This window comes from Sarcophilus harrisii, chromosome 3, assembly GCF_902635505.1.
Source record: "Sarcophilus harrisii chromosome 3, mSarHar1.11, whole genome shotgun sequence".
NCBI classification, from domain to species: Eukaryota; Metazoa; Chordata; class Mammalia; order Dasyuromorphia; family Dasyuridae; genus Sarcophilus; species Sarcophilus harrisii.
The window spans coordinates 424072336-424094930 of NC_045428.1; the positions used below are offsets into that span (position 1 = coordinate 424072336).

The 22595-nt window shown below is 37.0% G+C and overlaps 1 protein-coding gene across 7 annotated transcripts in view; it reads right to left on the reverse strand.

Moving 5' to 3' along the window:
• Nucleotides 1–606: 606 nt before the first annotated feature.
• The window catches only part of FMNL2 (formin like 2), a 350157-nt gene continuing 328168 nt past the window's right edge, over nt 607–22595 (reverse strand). For 2 of the 7 annotated variants that reach the window (XM_031960660.1, XM_003763868.4), the window contains 9 exons: nt 22251–22319; nt 22022–22102; nt 20852–20981; nt 17001–17164; nt 15377–15478; nt 11576–11674; nt 10624–10747; nt 5308–5354; nt 607–2827 (listed from right to left, as the gene is read on the reverse strand). In XM_031960660.1, the coding sequence (XP_031816520.1) occupies nt 2789–2827; nt 5308–5354; nt 10624–10747; nt 11576–11674; nt 15377–15478; nt 17001–17164; nt 20852–20981; nt 22022–22102; nt 22251–22319 (855 nt within the window). In that variant the 3' untranslated portion in view covers nt 607–2788. Of the gene's footprint in view, nt 2828–5260; nt 5355–7394; nt 7521–10623; nt 10748–11575; nt 11675–15376; nt 15479–17000; nt 17165–20851; nt 20982–22021; nt 22103–22250; nt 22320–22595 lie in introns of all 7 variants that reach the window. The other 5 variants (XM_031960659.1, XM_031960661.1, XM_031960658.1 and 2 more) reach the window with 4 other exon arrangements.

A 22595-nucleotide genomic window follows, 5' to 3' on the forward strand; every position in this document is an offset into this window, starting at 1 on the left:
TTTTAAATTAAGGTTCGATCCTGTCATGACTCCAAAAACCTTTGAATTTAGGAACAGAAGCCTTCTCTTTCCCTGTAAAAGTCCTTGTCAAAAGTGCCACTTCTATGAAGCCTCTAATCTCATAGGTAAATGTGTTTTTTGCCTCTTTGACTGTTTTTAGATTATTGGTATTTCTTCATCTCCATTTTAGTGTAAACTTATGTTATATATACTAAAAAATTGAATCTATCCTCTAAAGTGAAAAATCCTTGAAAGCCAAGGATTCATTTTTCATCTTTATATATCCCCAGTACCAAATATAATGCCTTACACTTAGATGATTAACCAGGACTTATTTATTGAATATTATAACATGATCAACTTTCTTTCTCCTTTGTAATGGTTTCTAGAATTGAATTGCATTTTGCTCATAAATTCACCATATACACAAAACACCAAAATACTAATATCTTTGTTTGACAGAAGTAGGAAGGCAAGTGAGAATAGAATTGAAGGTAGCAGGGTAGAATCAAAATTTTTAGAAGTGAGAGGGCTTTGTGTAAGATGATGCTAATGATAAAGCACCCTACCCCACTATTCTGACCAATAAAAAGCAACACATTGCTATATAGTAGTGTAAATAGTTTATTTGCTCATATGCCATGAACAGACCAGAAAAGTAACATGAACTGCTTTATAAAACACTTCTAATATTGCTAAGAAGCAGGCCCATTACAACAAAAAACAAAAAAAGAACATGCCAACATTATGGTCCATTCTAATTGTAGAATAATAAATACATGTATGAAAATTTATTTGTATGTTTGTTAGCACTAAGCTCTAAAACTTGTGTATTTGAATATATGCCAAAAATTTAGATTCCACTTCATTGCTAAAATCATTGCTTCTTTAGGTATAGTGTCCAATCAGTGTCAGCAGATACACAATCTTGGCATGTTCTTTTGAAAGCATGTAAAGAACTTATTTCTGGAGATGTGCTAACAGTGGCAGTCTGAAATGAAACTTTCTGTAAGTAAGCAAAAAAAAAAAAAAAAAGTAACAACTTTGATCCCTCAACTGTCCTTGTAGTTAAATATAAAAAACAAACTATAAGTTAAAATAACATTCAGATTGTATAGCACAGGCCAATGCAGTTTTTTTTAAACAATATTTACAATATTACCCAGAGACTAAAGTGGGAATTAAAGAGGTGTAAAAACCATAAAAAATGGCACCAATTTTGTAGCAAAATATCTGTACATTTAAAAACAGATTATCATATAACTACACATCATCCAAGGAAAATGAGACCTTCACCAGGGATTCACTTAAGCACAACATAAAAGGAATTCAGTGGTTAAATACTATACAATAAATTTTACAATTAACATATTGATGAAATGCTACCAAGAAAGGTAAGCCAGAAGCAGAATTTATCTTCCAAAATGACAATTTTATCTTCAGTCCATGTTTTGACTTGTGACTAAATCAAGTGCCCTGCCCAAGTGCCCACGTAAAGCACAATGGCTTGCCCTGTACCTGCAGAGTGAGCCTGGCTTGCCTCCTATTCTCATTTTGCATGTCTTTTCCTTGCTTCATCCAAATACACGTGATCCTAACAAATCAATTCCCAATTTCCCCTAAAATATCCGGGGAAGGGAGCATCAAACTGGGTTTTGGAATTTCTCTACATCCAGTGGTCAAATGCACCCCTCACTGTCATTAAAAAAAACAACCAACCAACCCTCAAATGCGATTGTCAAAGGAGAACAAGCTCAGCACTCTGCAGGTGGAAGATGCAATCTGAATGCTCGTCAAGCGGCCGAGCAAACTTCTTTCTGACAAGGCACATGACTGTTCACTGTGCTTAGAACTGAACCTCAATGGTTCTTGGAGATCTTAATACTGATAACTGAGATGTTAATAGCTTGATGCTAATTAATAAATATACTTTGTATTACCTATAAGCTGCCTCTCTCTGAAGAACATAGAATCATAAATGTCTTGCATGATATTCCCATAATTTTGTATAGCATTGCAGTCTTACCCTTCAAACCATCCCTCATAGGGCATTGCACAGAAAAAGTCATATGTAAAAATGAAGACGGATTGGGTGACTTTGTGTGTTAATGAAATTACATGTCATCACATCCTCTTTAGACTTTGCCAGAGTTTGGCTGTGACTGGAAGGAACAGTCTCCGAAAACGGCTTTCCTCACACAACAACAAACTTTCTGAGATGCAACCTAGAAAGAAGTGCTATTTGAAGCTCAAAATAAATTGCTTATTAGACAGCAAAGAGACATGTAAAAGTCAAAAGGGATCCAGAGCAGATCTCACCCGAGTATTTGTTATTTACAACCTGTCAAAAAACCAAGGTGGGCCATAAGACAATCATTAAGTTGCAAGTAACAGAAAAGAAGATAACATGACATTTACATTTTGGTTAAAAACACTGAATAATATATTGGTGTAAAAAGATACCCAATCAAATCAAGTCCTATTGCTTTGATTAATTTGAGCAGGTACTTTCATCTTAGGCACTTGTTAACTATGGTTGAATGGAGAGCCCATCTTTTTTATTTTATTTTTAAAGTTCCTATGCAATTTTTAGGCCTTTTGGCCCTTCAGAATATAACTGTATTCAAGGCTGCATTAAATGGTAGCAGGAAGAGTTCCCACAGACATGGTTATCATTGAAGTACACCCTCCACTTTACACATGCAGGCAGGTCTGGCTCACATGGCTATCTCAGCACCATTAACAGGGCGCAAGTTCTGATCATCAAAGCGTCGCCGGACACTTCTCCTCACCGCATCGGCTCGTCTGTACGGCTGGTTTCTAAGATCTGTAAGAGGGAAAAGCCAGTCAGGAGGATGCAACTCTTCAGGGCGTTTGTCTAGACAAAACAAAGTTCTGCTGGCAGCCAATCAAAGCAGCTTGTGTGAAAGATTTACACAAAGAGCCATAAGCTCATTGAGCTTAAGTGAGCCAATGACAACATGAACGGGTTCTATTTTAATGCTGGGAAGCTTGTGGGCTTTTGGGGAGGAGAGGAAGAGATAGTAGGAGATTTCAGTCACTGGCTGGAAAGTCTAACTTTATATTTTGAAATGTAGCAACAACTGGAAACAGTTGAGGCTTTAAATAAACAATCCCAGAAACATAATCTGATCACAAGTCACTGTAATGAGGGTAAAGGTGACTGAAAAAGAAAAATCGTTATTTTTCCCCTTTAATAGAGTCTGTGCTGGTTGGTATCTAAACACCTCAGCTTGTAATAAGCAGTCTCTCTCATGCTGGTGATATACTTGTTTTCCAAGTTACCAAAAATCAATTGGACAGAGAAACTGCACTCTATTCTGAGAGGCAGCTGCTGCTTGGAAAATAGGTGCCTCTTCCATGATAGAATTAGGTCTTCAAGGCCTGAAATCTGTCTCAACCCTACATTCTGGTTTCATAGCAAGAGGGATTCAGACTTCTTTAAGCTGGTTAGCTCTGAAGTTTTATGATGACCATATTTAGCAAAATCTTGATTAACCAGAACTTTCGATTAAATTGAATTTTCCTTTTGTGATCAATTTTAGGAGACTTAAAAGTCCAATGAAAAGAAAATAAATTAACATAGGGATGTATTTTTAAAAAACAACGGCCAAGGGGGCAGGTAGCTAGTTGGCGTAGTGGCTAAACCATCAGCCCTGAAGTCAGGAGAACCTGAGTTCAAATCTAGACTCAAACACTTAACACTTCCTGGCTGTGTTAGCCCCAATTGCCTCAGGGGAAAAAAAAAAAAAAGTTCTGACCTAGATATGGCCTAGGCCACTTTCTTTGTTTGTCTCCCCTCTATAAACCAGAAAAATAACAATTAACCCCTAGGCTTGTTATGAGGATCAAATGAGATAATTGTAAAATGCTTAGTAACATGGCTGATACATATTAAAATACTTTGTAAAAATGTTAGCTATCAACACCATTATTGTTATTCTTATTAAGTGTACAGTGGTTATCCACAGTACCATAATGTCTTCAATCAGCAAAGAAAGATTCCATTATAGTTATTACAATATAACAAAGATAAGGCTGAAAATTCATATTAGAAAGATAGTCAATAATAAAGCATGATATCAAAAAAAGTTGGGAGATGGTATCAATATTCAGTTACCCCCCCCAATTTCCAATTCTATCTGCATCCCTTAATGAGCATTCTGGTTAATCAATGACGTGCTATAGCTAATGATTTGTCAGTCATCAATGGTGTGTGTGTGTGTGTGTGTGTGGTTCTTTAACTTCCTGTCGAAGTGGTTGGTCATCAAAAAGCATGGCTATTAGGCTGAAGAAAAGGAGTTTATGGGAACATGCTCAGAAGCAGACGATATAACAAAACAGGTACTTTATGTAGACCACCACCTTTGGACAGAGATGATAATTAGGGGAATGAATTTAGTAGGTTTCAGATGTCCATCCTCTGCTATTACCTCTATTTGCTTTGCTGTTGGTAACTTTTACTAATGGCTAGTGGGGTTAGTTGAGACTAATCTTCCAAAGGAGAAAAAAATTAGAAGAAAACTTCATTGTGGCCTTTGTATCCCATCACCTACCTCTTGTCTCCTGGAGTTAGACAGGTAAAATGTATACATACATGCACACGCACATGTACACACACGCGCACACTTACATACACTCACACACATCCCTCGACTCTCATCCACCTACCCAGACATGCTCCTGCCAAATTCTCCCTACTTTCAAAGCCCCACTAGGGCAAAATTATATTTTAAAAATGGTTTTCAAGCTTCAATGCATGATGTGAAAATGGAAAGAAAGCTGCCACATCTTTTCTTTTGTCCAGCCTGGATATATCATTTGATGGCCAAATCACAAGTTCTCAGAGAAACTTGTGCCATAAAGGGTTGGAGGTAATTTCTCCAGTCATGATAATTTCTTAATTAATTGAGACTGAGAAGGAGTTTGGGAGAGGAGAAAAAATTCAGAAGCATAAAATAAGTGGTAGAATCAAGTGGAACCCCTATACCCAAAGCAAGTGAAATTATCATTGAAGACCCTTCACCCAAGCCACCATATTATAGAGGGTACAAACTCCACAGTAAGTATTTAAGTATAATAAAAGTAAAGGAGCGAATAAAGGCCACATGTTTAGAATGTGAGATGAGATGACTTCTCATGAGACAGACTCTCCCCAGTATTACCCTCAGTCATATTAACAGTCATTGGTCTGGCATATACAGAGAGAGGAGGAAGCTAAGTAAAAAGTGATGCTTGCCAGCTCTGTGTATCCTCCACCACCGGTGTGCTAGAAGAAATCCTTACCCTCGAGTGAACATTGGGAAATTTAGTGATATTATTCTTCTTTAAGGCTAAACAGAAAAAAAAAAACAAAACAAAACACAAAATGATGGTTAAGTAAAAATGGGATGAAAATGATGAGCAACTCAACTCAATGTTTAAAAATCCCAGGCAGGTTAGCCAACAGAACAAGAGAGTGGAAGGTCACCACTATGAGTTGGGGTTAGATACAGCAAGAAAAGGATGAGATGGTCTTCCCACCCCCTTGATTTCTGACTACCCAATTCCAAGCTGCTTTGAAGAATGGCTCCAGGAAAGTAATCCAACAAATTCACTTGACAGAGCAAATAATGGCCAAGCAGATTAGAGTCCACAACATGATTAATAAGCACTGTGAGTTGTTTACTACAGAGCAAGAACAATCTGGACCCTACCCCATCCCACCCCACTCCCATCCCTCACTTGTTGCTTCCTTAAAGACAAAATGAAAACACACATAGGACAGGTTAAAGTGCATTCTTCAAACTATTAATACTGCCTAATACACATGTGCCCAGCTCCAAGTCCATTCCACTAGGAAGCATCCCCTGCAGACATGTAGACTGAAAAAAAAGTTAAGAGCACCATTTCTCCTTCTTGGCAGATATATTTCATTCATTGTCCCTGGCCTATATTATCTGGCATCCCAAAGAACTTAATCTCTTCTGTGGCTGAACGAACACTGGAGTTGACTTAGGTCATTATTTGGGGATGTTAAATCGTTTCTAGGGTTTCTCACAATACTGAGGTTTCCTGGGATGCCCTGGTAGTTCATTTGCACCACTGCTCCTACAATGCCTTCTTCAATATTTCAAAAGAGCAGTGATTTGATTGGTATGGATAAAGAAAAATCAGAAATGGACTTTGATGAGTACTTTCAAATATGCAAAGCATTTAGGGCATGTTTTCTCACTCGATGTCTAATATATTAACAAATTTAGAAATCAGCCCCTTTGCACTTTTGTAAACAGTCTTCATGAGTTACTATAGCTAAAAAGATTTCATCACCCAAAGGTCAGTTTTTTAATGATAAGTCTTATCATTAAACTACATTATAATCCAATAAATCATCATGAACCTGATTCAGGAGTATTCTGGATGTGGAATGGGACTGGGCACAAATGATGGCATGACAAATGACATAATGAGGGCATCTATCTGATTCCCCTTCTAAGGACACTCTTACATGCACATGCTGATTAGCCAGGAAAGACAATACACATAACATTCTAATGAATGGGAATGGTTTTAGATGATTTTCACAAGGCAAGAAGAGAACCTACTAATACTGATATCACTGATAGTCCATGCACACTTCTGGTGGAGGGGGCTCATTTATTCCATGCTCTATCAGATCTATTCCACAAAGTTAACTATCTAAAGGCTGGGTGAAATAGCCTAGGAAAGCAAGTAAACTGTCACAATTTAGAACTCAACATAGCCCCCTTTGAAAGTGAGGAAAAAATAACATTTAATAACTCCACAGTGTTTTGTCTTCCAAAATATATACAAAAAAATTCTTTTATTGCCAAAATGTTCTTTAAAAGAGTGAAGGAATTAGTATTATTCCAATTTATTTAGAGTTAAAGTCAAAAAGTGAAAGATTAAGTAGTTGCCCCAAGTTTTAAAAGGGGTTGGTTGAGTCAGCACTAAAACTAGATTGCCCTATTTGAAGTCAAGTATTCTTACCACCTTTCTAACTCTCGGTGTTTTCATCTATAAAATGAGAAGGCTGGATTAGAGCCTTCTCTTATGACTCCCCTACCTCCCCAAGATCCAAGCCTTTCCTTTCCCCAATAAGGTACTTTTCAAATAAGGTACAATTTCAAAACTTGCTATTCCACGGCTCTGTCACACAGACCAAACATCTCTGGAACACGAGGATAAAGGTGGTCATCATGAGAATGGTGATGGGGATTTCAGAGGTGACTGAATGCAAGACCGTGCAACATGGGAATAACATAAAACAGAATTCCACATGGACATCAGATACATGCTATCCATTTACAAGTCATCTGACCCTGTTTGATATCCACACAGATAGAGATAATGGGTCAAAAATCTACAGCAACCTTTTAAGAGCATCAGATGTGAAAAAGTAATAGTTTAGTAATGGAATTCCTCAGTGAGAACAGGTTCGCAGAAAAACCGAGAGCCACGCTTGGCCGTACGAGCTGTAAAGGGCACAGTCTTCAGCACTGCATAGAAAATAACAGCCAAACAAGACAAACAAAATAGAACAGAGTAAGAAGCAGAGATTCACTGCATTAGTTAGTGCTTTTGTTAATGACTGGGGATTACAAAGGGCATAGTGATCAGCTACATAAGGACTAGAAGATTTGTAAATCCTCACTGGGGATAAAGAGGTGGTTAAAAGGCAGCTATTACAATCAGAGCATTTAAAAAATCCTTTTAGTTTTGGCTAACTGAAAATGATTGCTAATATCACAGATGAATCACAAAACTATTTTTGATTTATTTTATCAACTGTATGTACACTGTTCTAGAAAGGCAAAGCTGCTAAAATGAAAGACTAATAGGCTAGTGAACTTAAAGTTATTGCATGTTGCAGCACAAGCATAAGCTCTTATATTGAAGAAAATTGCTCCCTTCTCTTCCATTTTGATTAATCAATTTGCAAACATTTACTTAGTACCTATTGAACATCTACCAAATACAAAACATTATGCTAGATATTAAGGTTATAAAGACCAAAATGAACCTGTTCCTGTTATCAATGAGCTTACATTTTCTAAGGATTGAGTTGTACTTTCCCTCAATGCTGAGGCAAAGAGGGCCAAAGAGTTAAAGGGAGGGAGGGGTGAATGCAGGCTTTAAATTTTAAATATCTATAGTGCTATTCTGTGAATGCATGTGATATGGAACTTCAATTTGCTTTATTTTTCATTTTCTAATTTCTTTAGTGATTTAGAGCATTTTTCTTATGATTATCAAGAGTTTGGATTTTTTTCCTTAGAAAACTGCCTGTTCACATTGTTTAACGTTACATTTATCAATTGGAGACTAGCTTTTATTCTTTTAAATTTGAATCAGTAATAGATCTCAGAACTTAAGCCCTTATCAGAGAAATTTGTTTTCTAATTTCTAGCTTCACTGGTTTTGTATGGAACCGTCTTAATTTTATGTAATCAAAACTGTCCTTTATATTTTCTTGATCCTTCAAGATCCTTCATCTTGATCCCTTTTTTGGTCATGAACTATTTATTACTTCTGTATTAGACCCTTGCTCTTCTAACCTGTTTAATGACATCACCCCTTTCATATCATAGATCCTTTTGGATCTTATCTTAGCATAAGATGCTGGTCTATATCAACTTTCTGCCAGACTAATTTATAATTTCTCAATACTTTTTATTGATTAGTGAGTTCTTACCTCAGTAGCTGGGGTCTTTGTATCAAACACTAGGCTTCTATGTTCTTTTGCCTCTACAAAGAATGTACCTAACCGGTTCTATTAATTAACCTCTCTATTTTTAATCAGTACTGTATCATTTTGATGATTTACTGCTTTGTGTATAGTTTGAGATCTAGTACTACTGCAGTATGTGTATATATATGTTCATATTTTATAAGATTTAGAGTCACAAAGGACATTAATGATCATTTAGTCTAAGTTCCCCATTTGACAAAATGATATCCTAAAAAAGGTAAAGTGCTCTTGTGGAAAGGGAGGCTGTTAGGTGATACAGTAGATAGAACGCTGGGTCTGGAGGTCAGGAAGACCAACTTAAGATACTTACAAGCTGTGCAACCCTGGGCAAATCAGTTAAAATTTCTGTCTAATATCTGCTCTTAAATGGGAACTATTTCCCAAGGTTGTCATAGGATCAAATATGATAATTGTAAATGTGCTTACTTCAGTGCCTAGCATATAGTAGGTATTTGAAAAATGTTTATTCCCTTCCCTTTCCTTTGCAGTGTGATATCCTAGATTTGAATCTTGGCTCTGTAATTAACTACCTGAATTACCACCAGTAATCAGTCACTTTACCTCTCTGAACCTCTATTTCCTCACCTGTAAAATGAGGAGGCTAGGCCATATGTTTTCTAAGAATCTTTCCCATTCTAAATCTATAATTATATGACTGCAAATATGATGTTGTATCATCCATACTATAGACATACTAACATATTCCAACAGAATGTAAGCTCCTTGATGGTAGCATATTTCATTTCTGTCATGATATTTTTGATATCTAAATATGATACCTCATATATTGTAAGCATTTAAGGAATTTTTGCTTGAACACATATACAAGTTTTTACAAAAGTCATGAGGCAATTTTTAAATGTAAATAGCTTATCCTCTGCTACAACTTTTGGGACATCCCACCCAAGCCTTCTCTTGAGGTATTTTTGCCTCCTCACTAAGCACAGTGATCCTGGAGGAGGAGTAAAGTCTCTTGATTCATTTACTTCTTTTGCCTGCAAGATTTGGGGTCAAGAAGTAGAGGTTCAGAAGTGATGGGTTTCTGTGAGTCCCTTGGTTAGGAAAGTTTATCTATAGGGCTACGTTTCTGATATCAAAGCAAAAGGCAGAGAGTTGGGAAACTACAGAATGGGAAGCCAAGTTTCTAGTTCCCACCATAAAAATGGATTTTCCTTCTTGTATATGGAAAATTGAGAACCTCTAAAAATTGGGGGCAATGGGCAGAGCATGGATTAGTCTGCAGGGCTCATTCTGACAGGAACCACTCAGAGATGAATCTTTCAAATCTGACTGAAACAATCTGTCTCCAGTTATATGTTAGTCATGGGACTAAAACCTAGTTAGTGCATTTAAATGAAAGCATAAGCTTCTCTCATCTAATGATAGCAGAGTTCTGTTATCTCAGGGGAGGAGAAAGGCTTCCTAAGAATGTCCCCAAAGGCATGCTGGGATACTGATCTGCTTTCTTTTCTAGTTCTTATAAGGTGGTGGAGGGGAGAAGTGGTCTTGGTAACTCTTAAGAGAAACAGAAAAACATTCTAAAAATGAAAGAGCTCCCATTACTGATTCGGAAATAAGAGAAGTCAGAAAGAAGGGGACAAAGTTTGGGAGAAACTCTGTTGAAATCACATAGGTGGGCAATACTCTGGACTTGAGATTCATATCATGTAAACATGGCTGCACTTCTGAAGAGTCATTTTGCATGGGGAACACTGAAATGGAATCAGACCCACTGAAGGATTTGCCCATAGTGGGCACATATGGCAAGAAGATCTGCTGAATTCAGTAAAGTGAAAGTGGGGTCGTTGGGGATTTCCATTGGTTTAGGATTTTTAAAAAAGTTCATTTACCTGTAATAATATCCTCAATAGCACCATCTTTCCCCTCATACACATGTCTGTTATCCTTCACTTGCCGCCTTCTTAATTCTGCAATTAACTCCTGCTGTTGCCTCTTGGTTTTATGAGAAGGAGACTGAAATAAAAGGAAAGAAGATAAATGGGGACCCATAAGATACAGAAAATTCAGGGAAACTTAAAATACATAAAGGATTACTTTGCTAATCAGAGGCAAATGGCCCATTTCTACCATCTGGAACTCAAAATAAGATGCCTCATAGGATCACTGGAATGAAATGGAATTAAGGAAGTGCTTTAGGAGAAGGGAAAGAAAAAACATAATTCTGATTAAATTTTATTTTTCTAAAAAGGTAAAAAGAACCCAACTTGGCACACCATGGAACAGAGTATTAACAAAAGGAATGGTAACTGATAATTCCTTATACTGGAGTACTTCAGAGAACTAAAAGGATTCCTTTGGTCTCCATACTTTTACTCTGTTTTCCTCAACCCAAATGTCCTCCCTGACCTCTATGTCTCACATTGCCCTCTACTGTAGTTATGAGAATACAAATCTCATTTTCTTACTCAACTATATAAGCAGGATCCAAGTCTTATACTTTTATTTCCCGTCCTCTTGCAGGGCTTATTATAGTATCTTGGTTACAATAGGCACTCAGATGTTTGCTTAATGTGAAGAAACATCTAGTTGGATTGCTTTTTAGACAGCACAATGAGCTGTCCAGCAAGATTCAGCAATCTCCCTCTCAGCAGGGTCTACATGACAGGAGAGAGGCCCACAAAGGGATTAGCTGACCACTCAGCATGGCGGGTAGGTGAGATAATCCCCTCTTGCTCTCCTGACTTCAAAGCTAGGCTTTCTTCTCACCTGCCACCAGGGACTGTAAGGGCTCTTCACTGCTTATTAAGCACCAACTAAACAAGTCTTGCACAGATTTCATACCTTTGGATCCTGTTGTTCCATTAGTGCTTCCTGTTCCAAGAGCTTTTCCATGAGAGCCTGCTCCTGCTTTTTCCTCAGCTCATTCTCTTCCTCAGCTTGCTGTTTAAAGCAAAAGGACAAAGGAACTGCATTTAAATAGCATATGACTGGTGAGGGGAGGGGAGACAAAAGAAGGGGAAGAGGAAAGTTTTTGTTAAGCAAAGATTTAAAAGCAGTCGGGCCCCAAAACTGAAAATAGAAATGGAGCTTCAGTAGGTTCCAAATTGCAACCCAGGTTCTCCCATGGACTCTAAGAACAAATCTGGTTCAGATTACTTATTTTTACAGCCTAATGCAAAATATTTGCCTTCCTTAGCTCTAATGCACTCAAATGAAGGCTCAAATCTGAAACTGTTCAGCAATCCTATGTGAATTTTGAACTCCCTTACATTCTTTGCACTTACAATAGAATTTTTCAAGTCATTTTTAGAGGTAGGAGGCTTTACCTCCTACCCAACCTGAACTCCTCACTAAAACTAAATAATTTCTGAACATACATGTTCTGTGCTTTCCCATCTCCATATCTTTCATTCACAAGATCAAAAGTATGATATTTCAAGTTGGCAGGAAACTAAGAGATGATCAGATGCAACCCTACTTTACATAAGAGGAAACTGAGGCAGAAAGGGGTTAAATGGTTTGTCCAGTCACACAACTAATAATAATCTGAGGTTCAAGTTGAATCCATACTCCTGACTCCAAGTTCAGTACTTTATGTACCACACCTGTCTTTACATTTTCTGGAATCCTCCTTTCCTTCATCCTTAGCTCATAAAATTCTAAATACTATCCAAAGCCCAGGTCAAATGCTCCCTCTTCCACAATATTTCTGCTCCTTCTGATGGCCTCAGTTTAAAAGCCAGCTCCCGTCTCCTTCATCTTCATCAAGTTCTTTGCAGCTGTCCTCTAGTATTTAAAACATTCCACCTTGGATTAAAATTCTTTGTATCTTGGATTAAAATTCTTTGTATCTGTCTTATTTCCCCCCCTAGATTATAAATTACTGGCATGGAAAGACTAGGTCTGATCCTCTTTGTACTTTTCACAGAACCTAGTATGATGCCTCAAATGTACATGGTTTCAGTTAATGCTGTGCATGTGTATTACAATCTGAGCAAAGTGGTTCAAATCTCAGATTAGTCATTAAAGATCTATGTGACCTTCAATATCTCTTTTCTGTACCTCATTTATAATACACCAGAAGATGAACTAGAAAATCTTTACATACTTTCAAAGTCTGGAACTTTATAATTCTAATAAGTAGATTTTGGGTCCCCAGTTAGATGGTAAGGTTCTTTAAAACAAAGAAAAATGTTCTATTTCTTTTGTGTCCTCCCCTAATGTACCTAGTAGAGTGTGAGGCGTACTATGGCTGCTTTCTAAGTTCTTTTGAAAGAATACAGAAAGTTATCCAGAATGGTAAGAGGCTTTAAGATTCTATCTCAAGAGGATTAACTGAAACAACTGGGATTGTCTCTGTATTCCTACCTCCTAGAAGAGTGCCTAGCATATATTACACATTCAATAAATATGTAGTGAGTGGTAGAAATTTTTTTTTTTTTGTTTTTTTGCGGGGGGGAAGCAGTGGCGGTGAATATAAAAGGGGATAGTGATGGGAGATGGGGGGAACAGGATGGTTGTCTTTAAGCATTTAAAAAGTCATCATGAAAAGGATCTTCTCCCTCTTCCATACCTAGTCCTAGATCACAGAACTAAAAAAGTAAAAGCTCTACAGAAACAGATTTTGGGTTCTAGAGCTTTGGTTCTAACAGAGCTACCCCAAAATGGAATGGACTGGCACTGGGGTTTCCACCTTTTGGTAAATCTGAATTTCAGCAAATTCAGCACTTGTTTGGAATGTGGCAGGAGATGCTCTAGACCATAAGGACCAGTTTATCTACATGTTCATTGATATCCAAATTTTTTTTTTTTTTTTTTTTTTTAGTGAGATCTATTAATTTTGAATCTCTGTGATTTACACCTTGGGAAAGTAAAAGCCACTGACTATTATTACTATAAGACAGCTAAGTAGTACAGTAGATAGAATACTGGATTTGGAATCAGAAAGACCTCAAATCTGGCTTCAGACACTTACCAGGAGTGTAACCCTAGGCAAATCATTTAAATCCTATTTGTCTCAGTTCCTCATCTGTAAAAGGGGAACACAGTAGAGAAGGAAATAGCGAATCATTCTAGTATTCTTGCCAAGAAAACTCCAAATGAGGTCAAAAAAAGTTGAACATGACTGAACAACTTAACAACAAAAATTATCACTACAAGATAAACACCATCCTAATATACCTCACAAAGCTGCCAGAAGACACTCTTAAGAAACCTCTGATGGCATAATGAATACTGGGGCTAAATTTATTCAAGAAAATCTGAGTTTATGTAATGGACTTGGTTCTTTTCAACAATGAGGTGATTCAGACCAATTCCAATAGACATGTGATGGAGAAAGCTATCTGCATCCAGAAGGAGAAGTATAGGGACTGAATGTGGACTACAACGTAGGATTTTTACCTTTGTTGTTATTGCTTGGTTTTTTTCCTCTCTAATTTTTTTTTAATTTTTTGATCTGATTTTTTTCTTGTGCAGTTTGATAAATGTGGAAATGTTTAGAAGAACTGTACATGTTTAATCTATATTGAATTACTTGCTGTCTAGGGGAGGAGGTGGGAAGAAGGGAGTGAGAAAAATCTGGAACGCAAGGTTTTCCAAGGGTGAATGTTAAAAACTATCTTTGCATGTATTTTGAAAAATAAAAAGCTATTATAAAAATAAATAAAACAACCCTTGGGGATGAAAAGTACTAGAAGGAGAAGGAGAAGGAGAAGGGAGGAGACAGAAGAGGAAGAGGACAAGGAAGAGGAGGAGAATGAGTTTAAATCCAACCTCATACACTTACTAGCTGTGTAATCTGGGCAAGTCATTTACTTTCTCTATGCCACAGTTTTCCCATTTATAAAATGGAGATAATAATAGTACCTAACTCCCAGGACTATTGTGAGGATCAAATAAGCACAGCTATAAGAATTATTAGTAATAATAATAAAGATTATTATTGCTTATTACTACTACCATGACTTTGACAACTAGTTATATGAATTTGATCAAATCACTAAACCCATTTACCTCAGTTCCCTCATCTGTAAAATGAGGATAATAATCTCACAGGGATGTGGTGAAAAATCAAATAAAATAATATTTGTAAAAGGTCCTTTCCTGGAAGCAACTGCATTGGGATGATGATACTTTGGACAGAGAAATTTGTCATCAATTACCATTCTCTTTTCCTCTCAGCCCTGAAGCCACAGCAATCTCAGCTCTTCCCTAACACAGCCTCACCCTGGATTAACAGAACAAATGTCCTTAACCACAGCCAACAGAGAAATATAAACCTGTGGTAAATTAGGGACTGTTATGGTCTAGTTACAGAAGGAGCCACAAGGTGTCACCATGACTGTTAGAGCCTGGATGCTAACATGGTACTCATCAGCTTGAATATCTTGCCTCCTAACTCTCAGGATTAGCTTGCAGAGGACGTGATATCCACCCCTTGCTAAGAGTGGCGGGCATTCAGTGCGGCAAAAACGACTGGGACTGCTAAGGAACACTTAACTTCACAAGTCAGAGCGGAGAAAGTTTCTGCTGAAGCCAAAAGAGCTGCCTCCCAACAGGATGTTGGATGTCCCAGGGCCCCAGGTCTCAGTCAATCAGACAATCAGACAAGCTGTAGGGAGGGAAAGTCTTCCTATTTACCTTATAAGCTTTAACAAACCGCACAAAGACTGGGAAGAAGACAGAGGGTGGCGTCGTCTTAGGATTTTCTCCAAAATATTTTACAGCATCATCAAAAGCATCCTGCAAAGAGGTACATTTCTAAGCTTCATGAATTGCAAAATTTGTTATCTTTTTAAAAAATATAAACTATTGAATATCAGTATAGTACAACTTACTTCACAACTACTTAGCAACTGAAGAGAGAGAACTCATTTCATAAAAGTAAAATGCAGCTTATATTTCAGTTTCTTAAAATCTTCACTAGAATTTTTTTTTGGTACATTCATTCTCATTCATTTTTTCCCTCTCATAAGACCAAAGTGTTTGCAAATGCATAACTGCCAAGGAGAATGGGCTGACTGAAGAAGAAGCAATGAAGACATAACCTTCATTGGCGACAATATGCTGTTCCACTCTTCTTCTTTTTTCCTTCTAAGTTTTCTCACAGAGATCTCATTTAGAATATTCTGAACAATGCAAAAGAATCCAATGGGAGGAGAGATGAAGTGAAATTCCATTTAAAATAGATAAGTTAAATAGATAATAGTGTAACAAAAAATAAATAAAATATTTTAAAGTCTATCTACCAAGGCACACACACAAGAACTACAGGAATACAAATATAAAATATTCTTTAGAGAAATGAAGACAGATTTAAATAACTGGAAAGATATTAGCTTCTAGAATCTATAAAGAGAAAAATCCTGAGAATTACGACTTAAATTTTCTTCATCTGAAGCACTTCTGAGAAAACACTCAATATTACAATATTACAGGGGGGCAACTTGTTCTATAGGAACATGAACAAAATTGGGCATTATGTTCCTAACAAGTCAAAATTCATCAAATACAAATTCTAAATAGTATTTTTTTAAGAGGAATGAATTCTAGTATACAGTATAAAAGGCCCAAGGAGTGATCTGAGTGAACCAGGGATTGAGATCAATGGGGAAAAAAACATTAAGCAGAAGGCAAGCTCTCTGAATGAATTAAAATGACTTCAGTGACAGCATTCAGGGGGTAATCTTTTGGTTATGTTATCTCTCCATCTCAAAGGGAAGGGAGCAAGAGAAATGATAGGGAAACCAAGCACTTTGCTTGGATCTCCAAAGATTTAAGGGCCAGATTGGCAGCATCTGTGAGAAAAAAAGGATTGCATCATGTCCATTAAAGGAAGTTTGATGTGGTGACCAGCTCCCTGGAAAGATTTATCACAAGGGACAACAGTGGATGGTCACAGATTTGACTACTTACAGATTCAGACAGTAGAAAAATTATTTTATAAAAATTAAAAAAAAACACCCACCCCTTTCACTGTTGCTTTATGATCAAATGAAAACATTCTGATTCCTCACTCTCTTTCTGGTTGGGGGATGACTTTACAGTGGGGCTCTATAACATTCTGCTGGAATTGGTGATAATAGCATGACTATTTTGGGCAGTATCATCCACCTTATCTCTACTTGCACAGCTATTCCAGTTAGCCTCGGGGAGAAGACAAAGATGGGGACCAGAAGAGAGTGGGGAGCTTCAAAAGAAAGGAGACTTTGATATTGTAGGGGAAACATTATTTAGGGGACAAAATGGTGGTCACACTGCATGCCTGTGCAATCTTGGCGTCATCTTGTAGCTTCTTGAGCTTCCCTTCATTATTATGGATAAATTCTTTCAGCATCACATTGTGGTCATGCATTGTGTACTCTCGCTTGGTCAAGTCCATGCCTCTCTGGAGCTCTTTGACATCCAGAAGGACATTCTCCAGAGACACTAAAGTGGAGGAAAAGAAATGGAAATGGGCCATCAATTGAGACCGGCAAAAACCTGCTCTATGAGTTCTTGATGATAAATAATTAATCCAGGCTGAAAAAGTTTCCTTTAATGTGACCATACCCCTTTGGCATTCTGGTAAAGACTAGATTCCTTCTCAAAATCAAGTTTCTTAAATGCACTAAATAAAATACACAGTCTATTACAAAGGAAACAAATGATCCTGAAATGTAATTATCAAAATTACACACACAGACACACACACACATTTTTTTCATTAAAGCTTTTTAATTACAAAACATATGCATGGATTAATTTTTCAACATTGAAAAATGCAAAACCTTGTGTTCCAAATTTCCCCTCCTTACCCTCCACCCCCCTCTAGATAGCAAGTAATCCAATACAGGTTAAACATGTACAATTCTTCTCTACATATTTCTACAATTATCTTGTTGCACAAGAAAAATCAAATCAGAAAGGGAAAAAAAAGATCAATAAAACAGAATGCAAGCAAACAACAAAAAGAGTGAAAATATTATATTGTGATCCACACTCAGTTCCCACATTCCTCTCTCTGGGACACACAATTTTTACTGTTTCCATTAAGAATTTTTGCCTTAAAGAATCTAAAATTCAATGACCGGCTTTCAAGGCTTTCTAGATCATATGCGATTGGTTGACAGGTACCTTATTCCTTGATTTAGAAGGACGTGCACCTAACCTAAACAATCCTGCTGTTCCCAGAGCTGTTGAAACATGTAATATTTGATTACTTTTCTTAGAATAAACTATGACTATGGGCATGAACATTTTGGGGAAGCTCCTGAAATTATATCATCTACATCACTTGGCATGGGGAGAAGCCTGGTTCTTGGAAGGCTGAATATATTTTGTTTCAATCTATCAATTCGTTTATCTCCTTATTCTTCTCTTTTCTACAGACCACCCAAAATTTAAACTGCTTGAACACATAAGCTATTTTGGTTTTTTATTTTTATGTTCAGCACTTAGAATAATATATAAACTACTGCCTCTAATGCATACTGCCTATGTGATGCTGGGAAAATCACTTATCCTCACAATGCCCTAGGCAGCAGTAGCAGAAAGGGTAACAGCCCATAGTATAAGGACTGTCCTAACAGAAGCGTTCTCTCTATTAATGAAATCACTTTCTAGTCCTAGTCCTGATCTGCAGCAGCATCATAATGCTCGGCACACAGCAGGTGCTTCATACATGCCAGAGGAATCAAACTGCTGAATTTAAAGACTTTGGGAAGAGAGCTCAGGACAAAAGGCCACATGCACGGAGGAGACCATGAAACACCTAGAGACAAAGGCCACCATCAGGGAGGGGAGGCAGTCACTAGGGAAATTCCTCAGGGAAGGAAAAAAGGCAGGTTCCTATGTGGTGGCTTTCCATTTTGATTCTTACTAACTAGATGTTAATCTCAATTATTTTTCTTGCAGAAGGAACACAAATACTGGTTTGCCCCACACTGGTTTCAAGGGCTGGTTGGTCATACTTCTGGACTGTGATCCCCTTCATCTTCTGGAATCATGAATCAACCAATCATTTGTTTTTTAATGTGTGCTCTTAGCACTGGCAAGGACTGCTCTACTAAAGAATAGAGTCCAGTACAGTAAAACAAACTGACTCTCAAGTAAGAGGACCTGAATTTAAACCTCCTATTGGATGCTAACTACCTGTCTGACTTTAATCAAAGTCCCTATGTCACCCTCCTGAGGCTCAGTGTTCTTATCCATAAAATGATAGAGTTTGATTAGAAGGCCTTGGCAGCTTGAGATCCATGATTCTAAAATGTAGGAAAAATAAGTGCCTGAAAGATTTTTTTCTTGCTGGAGAATTTCAAAGAGTAGCAAAGAACAAAAACAGTGTCCTGTTAATTGGATGGAAAAATACATGAGATTCAAGCTTCAGATTGGCTGAATTAGATGCTCTCTTGTGTCCCATTAACTCTGAGATTCTGTGAGCTTTACAGATAAAAGCTTAGAAGAATGCCATTTGCATTTCTATATTAGCCCTCTGAAAACATTTTGCTACTTGAGAGTGGATAAAACCTGTTTTTGATTCAATAGCAAAAGAGTATAGTGGATGTAGCACTAGATCTGGAGTTAGGAAGATCTAAATTCAAACCCTACCTCAGACACTAACTAGCTATGTAATCCTAAGCAAGTCACTAAATCTCTGCCTCAGTTTACTCAACTGCAATATAGGGATTAAAAAATTGTATCTGTGAGGGTTTAAGGAGATATTTGTAATGTGTTTAACACAATGTCTGATACAGAGTAGGTGCTTAATAAATGCTTATTCTAGCCATTTCCCAATTGATAAATAGTCAAAGGATATGAACTGACAATTTTCAGTTGAAGAAATTAAAGCCATTTCTAGTTGTATGAAAAAATGCTCTAAATCACTATTGATTAGTGACATGCAAATTAAGACAACTCTGCGGTATTACTGACACCTCTCAGATTGGCTAAGATGACAGGAAAAGATAATGATGAATGCTGGAGGGGAAAACTGGGACACTAATGTATTGCTGGTGGAGTTGTGAAATGATCCAATCATTCCGAGAGCAATCTGATACTATCCCCAAAGAGCTATCAAACTGTGTGTACTCTTTGATCCAGCAGTGTCTCTACCGAGTCTCTATTCCAAAAAGATCATAAAAAAGGGAAAAGGACTCACATGTGCAGAAATACTTGAGGCAGCCCTTTTTGTAGGGGCAAGGAACTGGAAACTGAGTGAACAAGTTATATTATATAATTGTAATGGAATGTTATTGCTCTATAAGAAGAGATGAGAAGGCTGATTTCAGAAAGACCTGGAAAGACTTACATGAACTGATGCTAAGTGAACTGAGTAGAACCAAGAGAATATCGTGTACAGCAATAAGATTGTGTGATGATCAACTGTGATGGACATGGCTCTTTTCCAACAGATTTGTAATGGAAAGAGCCACCCAGATCCACATCCAGAGAGAGAACTATAGAGACTGAATATGCAAAGCATAGTATTTTCATCTAATTTTCTTGTTGTTTTGCTTATTTTTTTTATCCTTTTGATCCGATTTTTCTTGTGCAGCATGAAAAATATGGAATTATGTTTAGAAGAATTGTATATATTTTGCCTATATTGGATTGCTTGCTGTCTATGGGAGGGGGTGGAGGGGAAGAAAGGAAAAACCTTTGGAACACAAGGTTTTGCAAAGGTGAATGTTGCAAACTATCTTTACATGTATTTGGTAAAATAAAAAGCTATTAAAAATAAATAAATGCTTGTTCCTTTTCCATCTGACCCTGTACAAGTCACCTAACTTCTGTTGTAGTTTTCTCAATTGTAACATGGAGACTAAAAAAGGTACCTATCTCCCAGGATTATTAGAGGATTAAAAGAAATAATATTTATAATGCATATTACATTATAAATATGTAAAATATAGTGCCTGGTACATAGTAGGTGCTTAATATAAATGCTTATTTTCTTCCCTTTCTGAATTTGTTCCTTTGAATAAAAGAATGTCCCTAAACACCCTGATGCTTAAGACTTGGTTAAATGAGCCTTGGTTAGCTAGTTATCAGAGCAGTAACTAATCCCCAGATACTTTCAGAAACCACATTACATCATGTTATAAACTGAGAAGACAACTAAACAATATCATTTACCTGCAGCAGCTTTCTCCACATAATGAAGTTCATTATAAAAGAGGGACACTTGATGATACTTCTCTCTTACAACATTGGATATATAGTGCAACAGGGTTTGCTTTCTGTCTGTTGACTTGGTGTCCAGGAGCTGAAAACCAAAGAGAAGGGAGCTTAGGTTAAGGTGTAGAAAATCTACATCATAAGAACAGGACAATTCAGCCCAAGGGTCATTCTTTTAGAACCGAGAGAAACACAAAGGAAGAAAAATAGTGCAACAGGATGACCACTTTCTCAGGCATTTCCAATGCCTGATGAGATCTGGCAAGGAGCATGCATTTAGGGTTAGGCTACAGATAGAAGTCAATTATTATTTAGTTTGAATGCAAAGGACTTCTCCAGCTAATGGGTTTTGTAACTCAAGGGGGTGATTTTGATCCCCCACATTTAATCCTTTACTCTGATGGCAATAATTTTTCTTCCCACTCACCTAGGATAAAAACTGAAATGATACAAGATCAACTTTTCCCCACACACAAAATTAATAGCCAGTAGGAAGGAAGCATTGTGCAAGCTTTCTCCACTCAGCTGTGCTTTAGCACTGGTCATTTCCAACCTCCTGACCATCCCCAAGCTCCTTAGAGTTAAGATTAGTAAATGTAACCCTTGACAAGGTGAGCCTAGAGTTAGAGACTAGAGTAAACTGCTCCCCATTTACTGCTATTCATATAGTTACCAAGAGCCAAGATGATCTGCAAGGTAAATTTTTAAAAAAGAAAGAGAGAAACGTTGATTTGGTGCCAAAGGCATTCCTATATATATATATAGGTACATGAAAGAATGTGACAGCTTTTTGTATACGTTTAAGGGAAAACAATAGGGGAAAAACTTTTACTTGCCTCCAATAATAGACAGAAGAGGTTCCTGGGGACTAGCATCTCACTCACTTTCAAACTGACATTTTAAATGACTAACACTGCCTTTAAATGATTAATTCAGCATATTGCCATCCATCCCATGACCCCAGTGTAGAGTATGCAACTCAAAACTTTTCCTAATCCTGCTCATACATCTCAGGTAACAATGAAAAGCATAGTAATTCATCCATCTCTCTCCCTCCCTCCTCTTTTTACCCTCCACAGCTCACTCTCTGACACCTGTTTTTTTCTTTTTTTCTTTTATTTCACTTACCAGATCTAAACTCTGAAGTTTAAATCCATAAACTGCTCCCCGTTTACTGCTATTCATATAGTTACCAAGAGCCAAGATAATCTGCAAGGTAAATTTAAAAAAAAAAAAAAAGAGAGAGAAACATGTTGATTTGGTGCCAAAGGCATTCCTATATATAGGTACATGAAAGAATATGGCAGCTTTTTGTATATATGTAAGGGAAAATAATAGGGGAAAAACTTTTACTTGCCTCCAGAATTTTCTTGAGTTTTTGGGATGACTTTATTGAGACAGATGCTGCTATTATTGCATGTAGTTGCTGGATTAAGATCAAAGAAGAGGAGGGAAAAAAGACATGTTAACATTTACAAAATTAAATTGAAATCTAAAATTTAATGCAGAAAACCAGACTTAAATTCTCTCAGAATTTCAATGCTGAAGCGCCATTGTATCTGAATAAAGTGATTTCAACCTGCACGTGTCTATTGCATCTATGTAATTATATATAAACACTATTTTAAATTACTTTTTTTAAAAATAATCATTTTCTCAAAATATGTAACTAGCTACTTAAAACATTCCTCACAATAGTTAG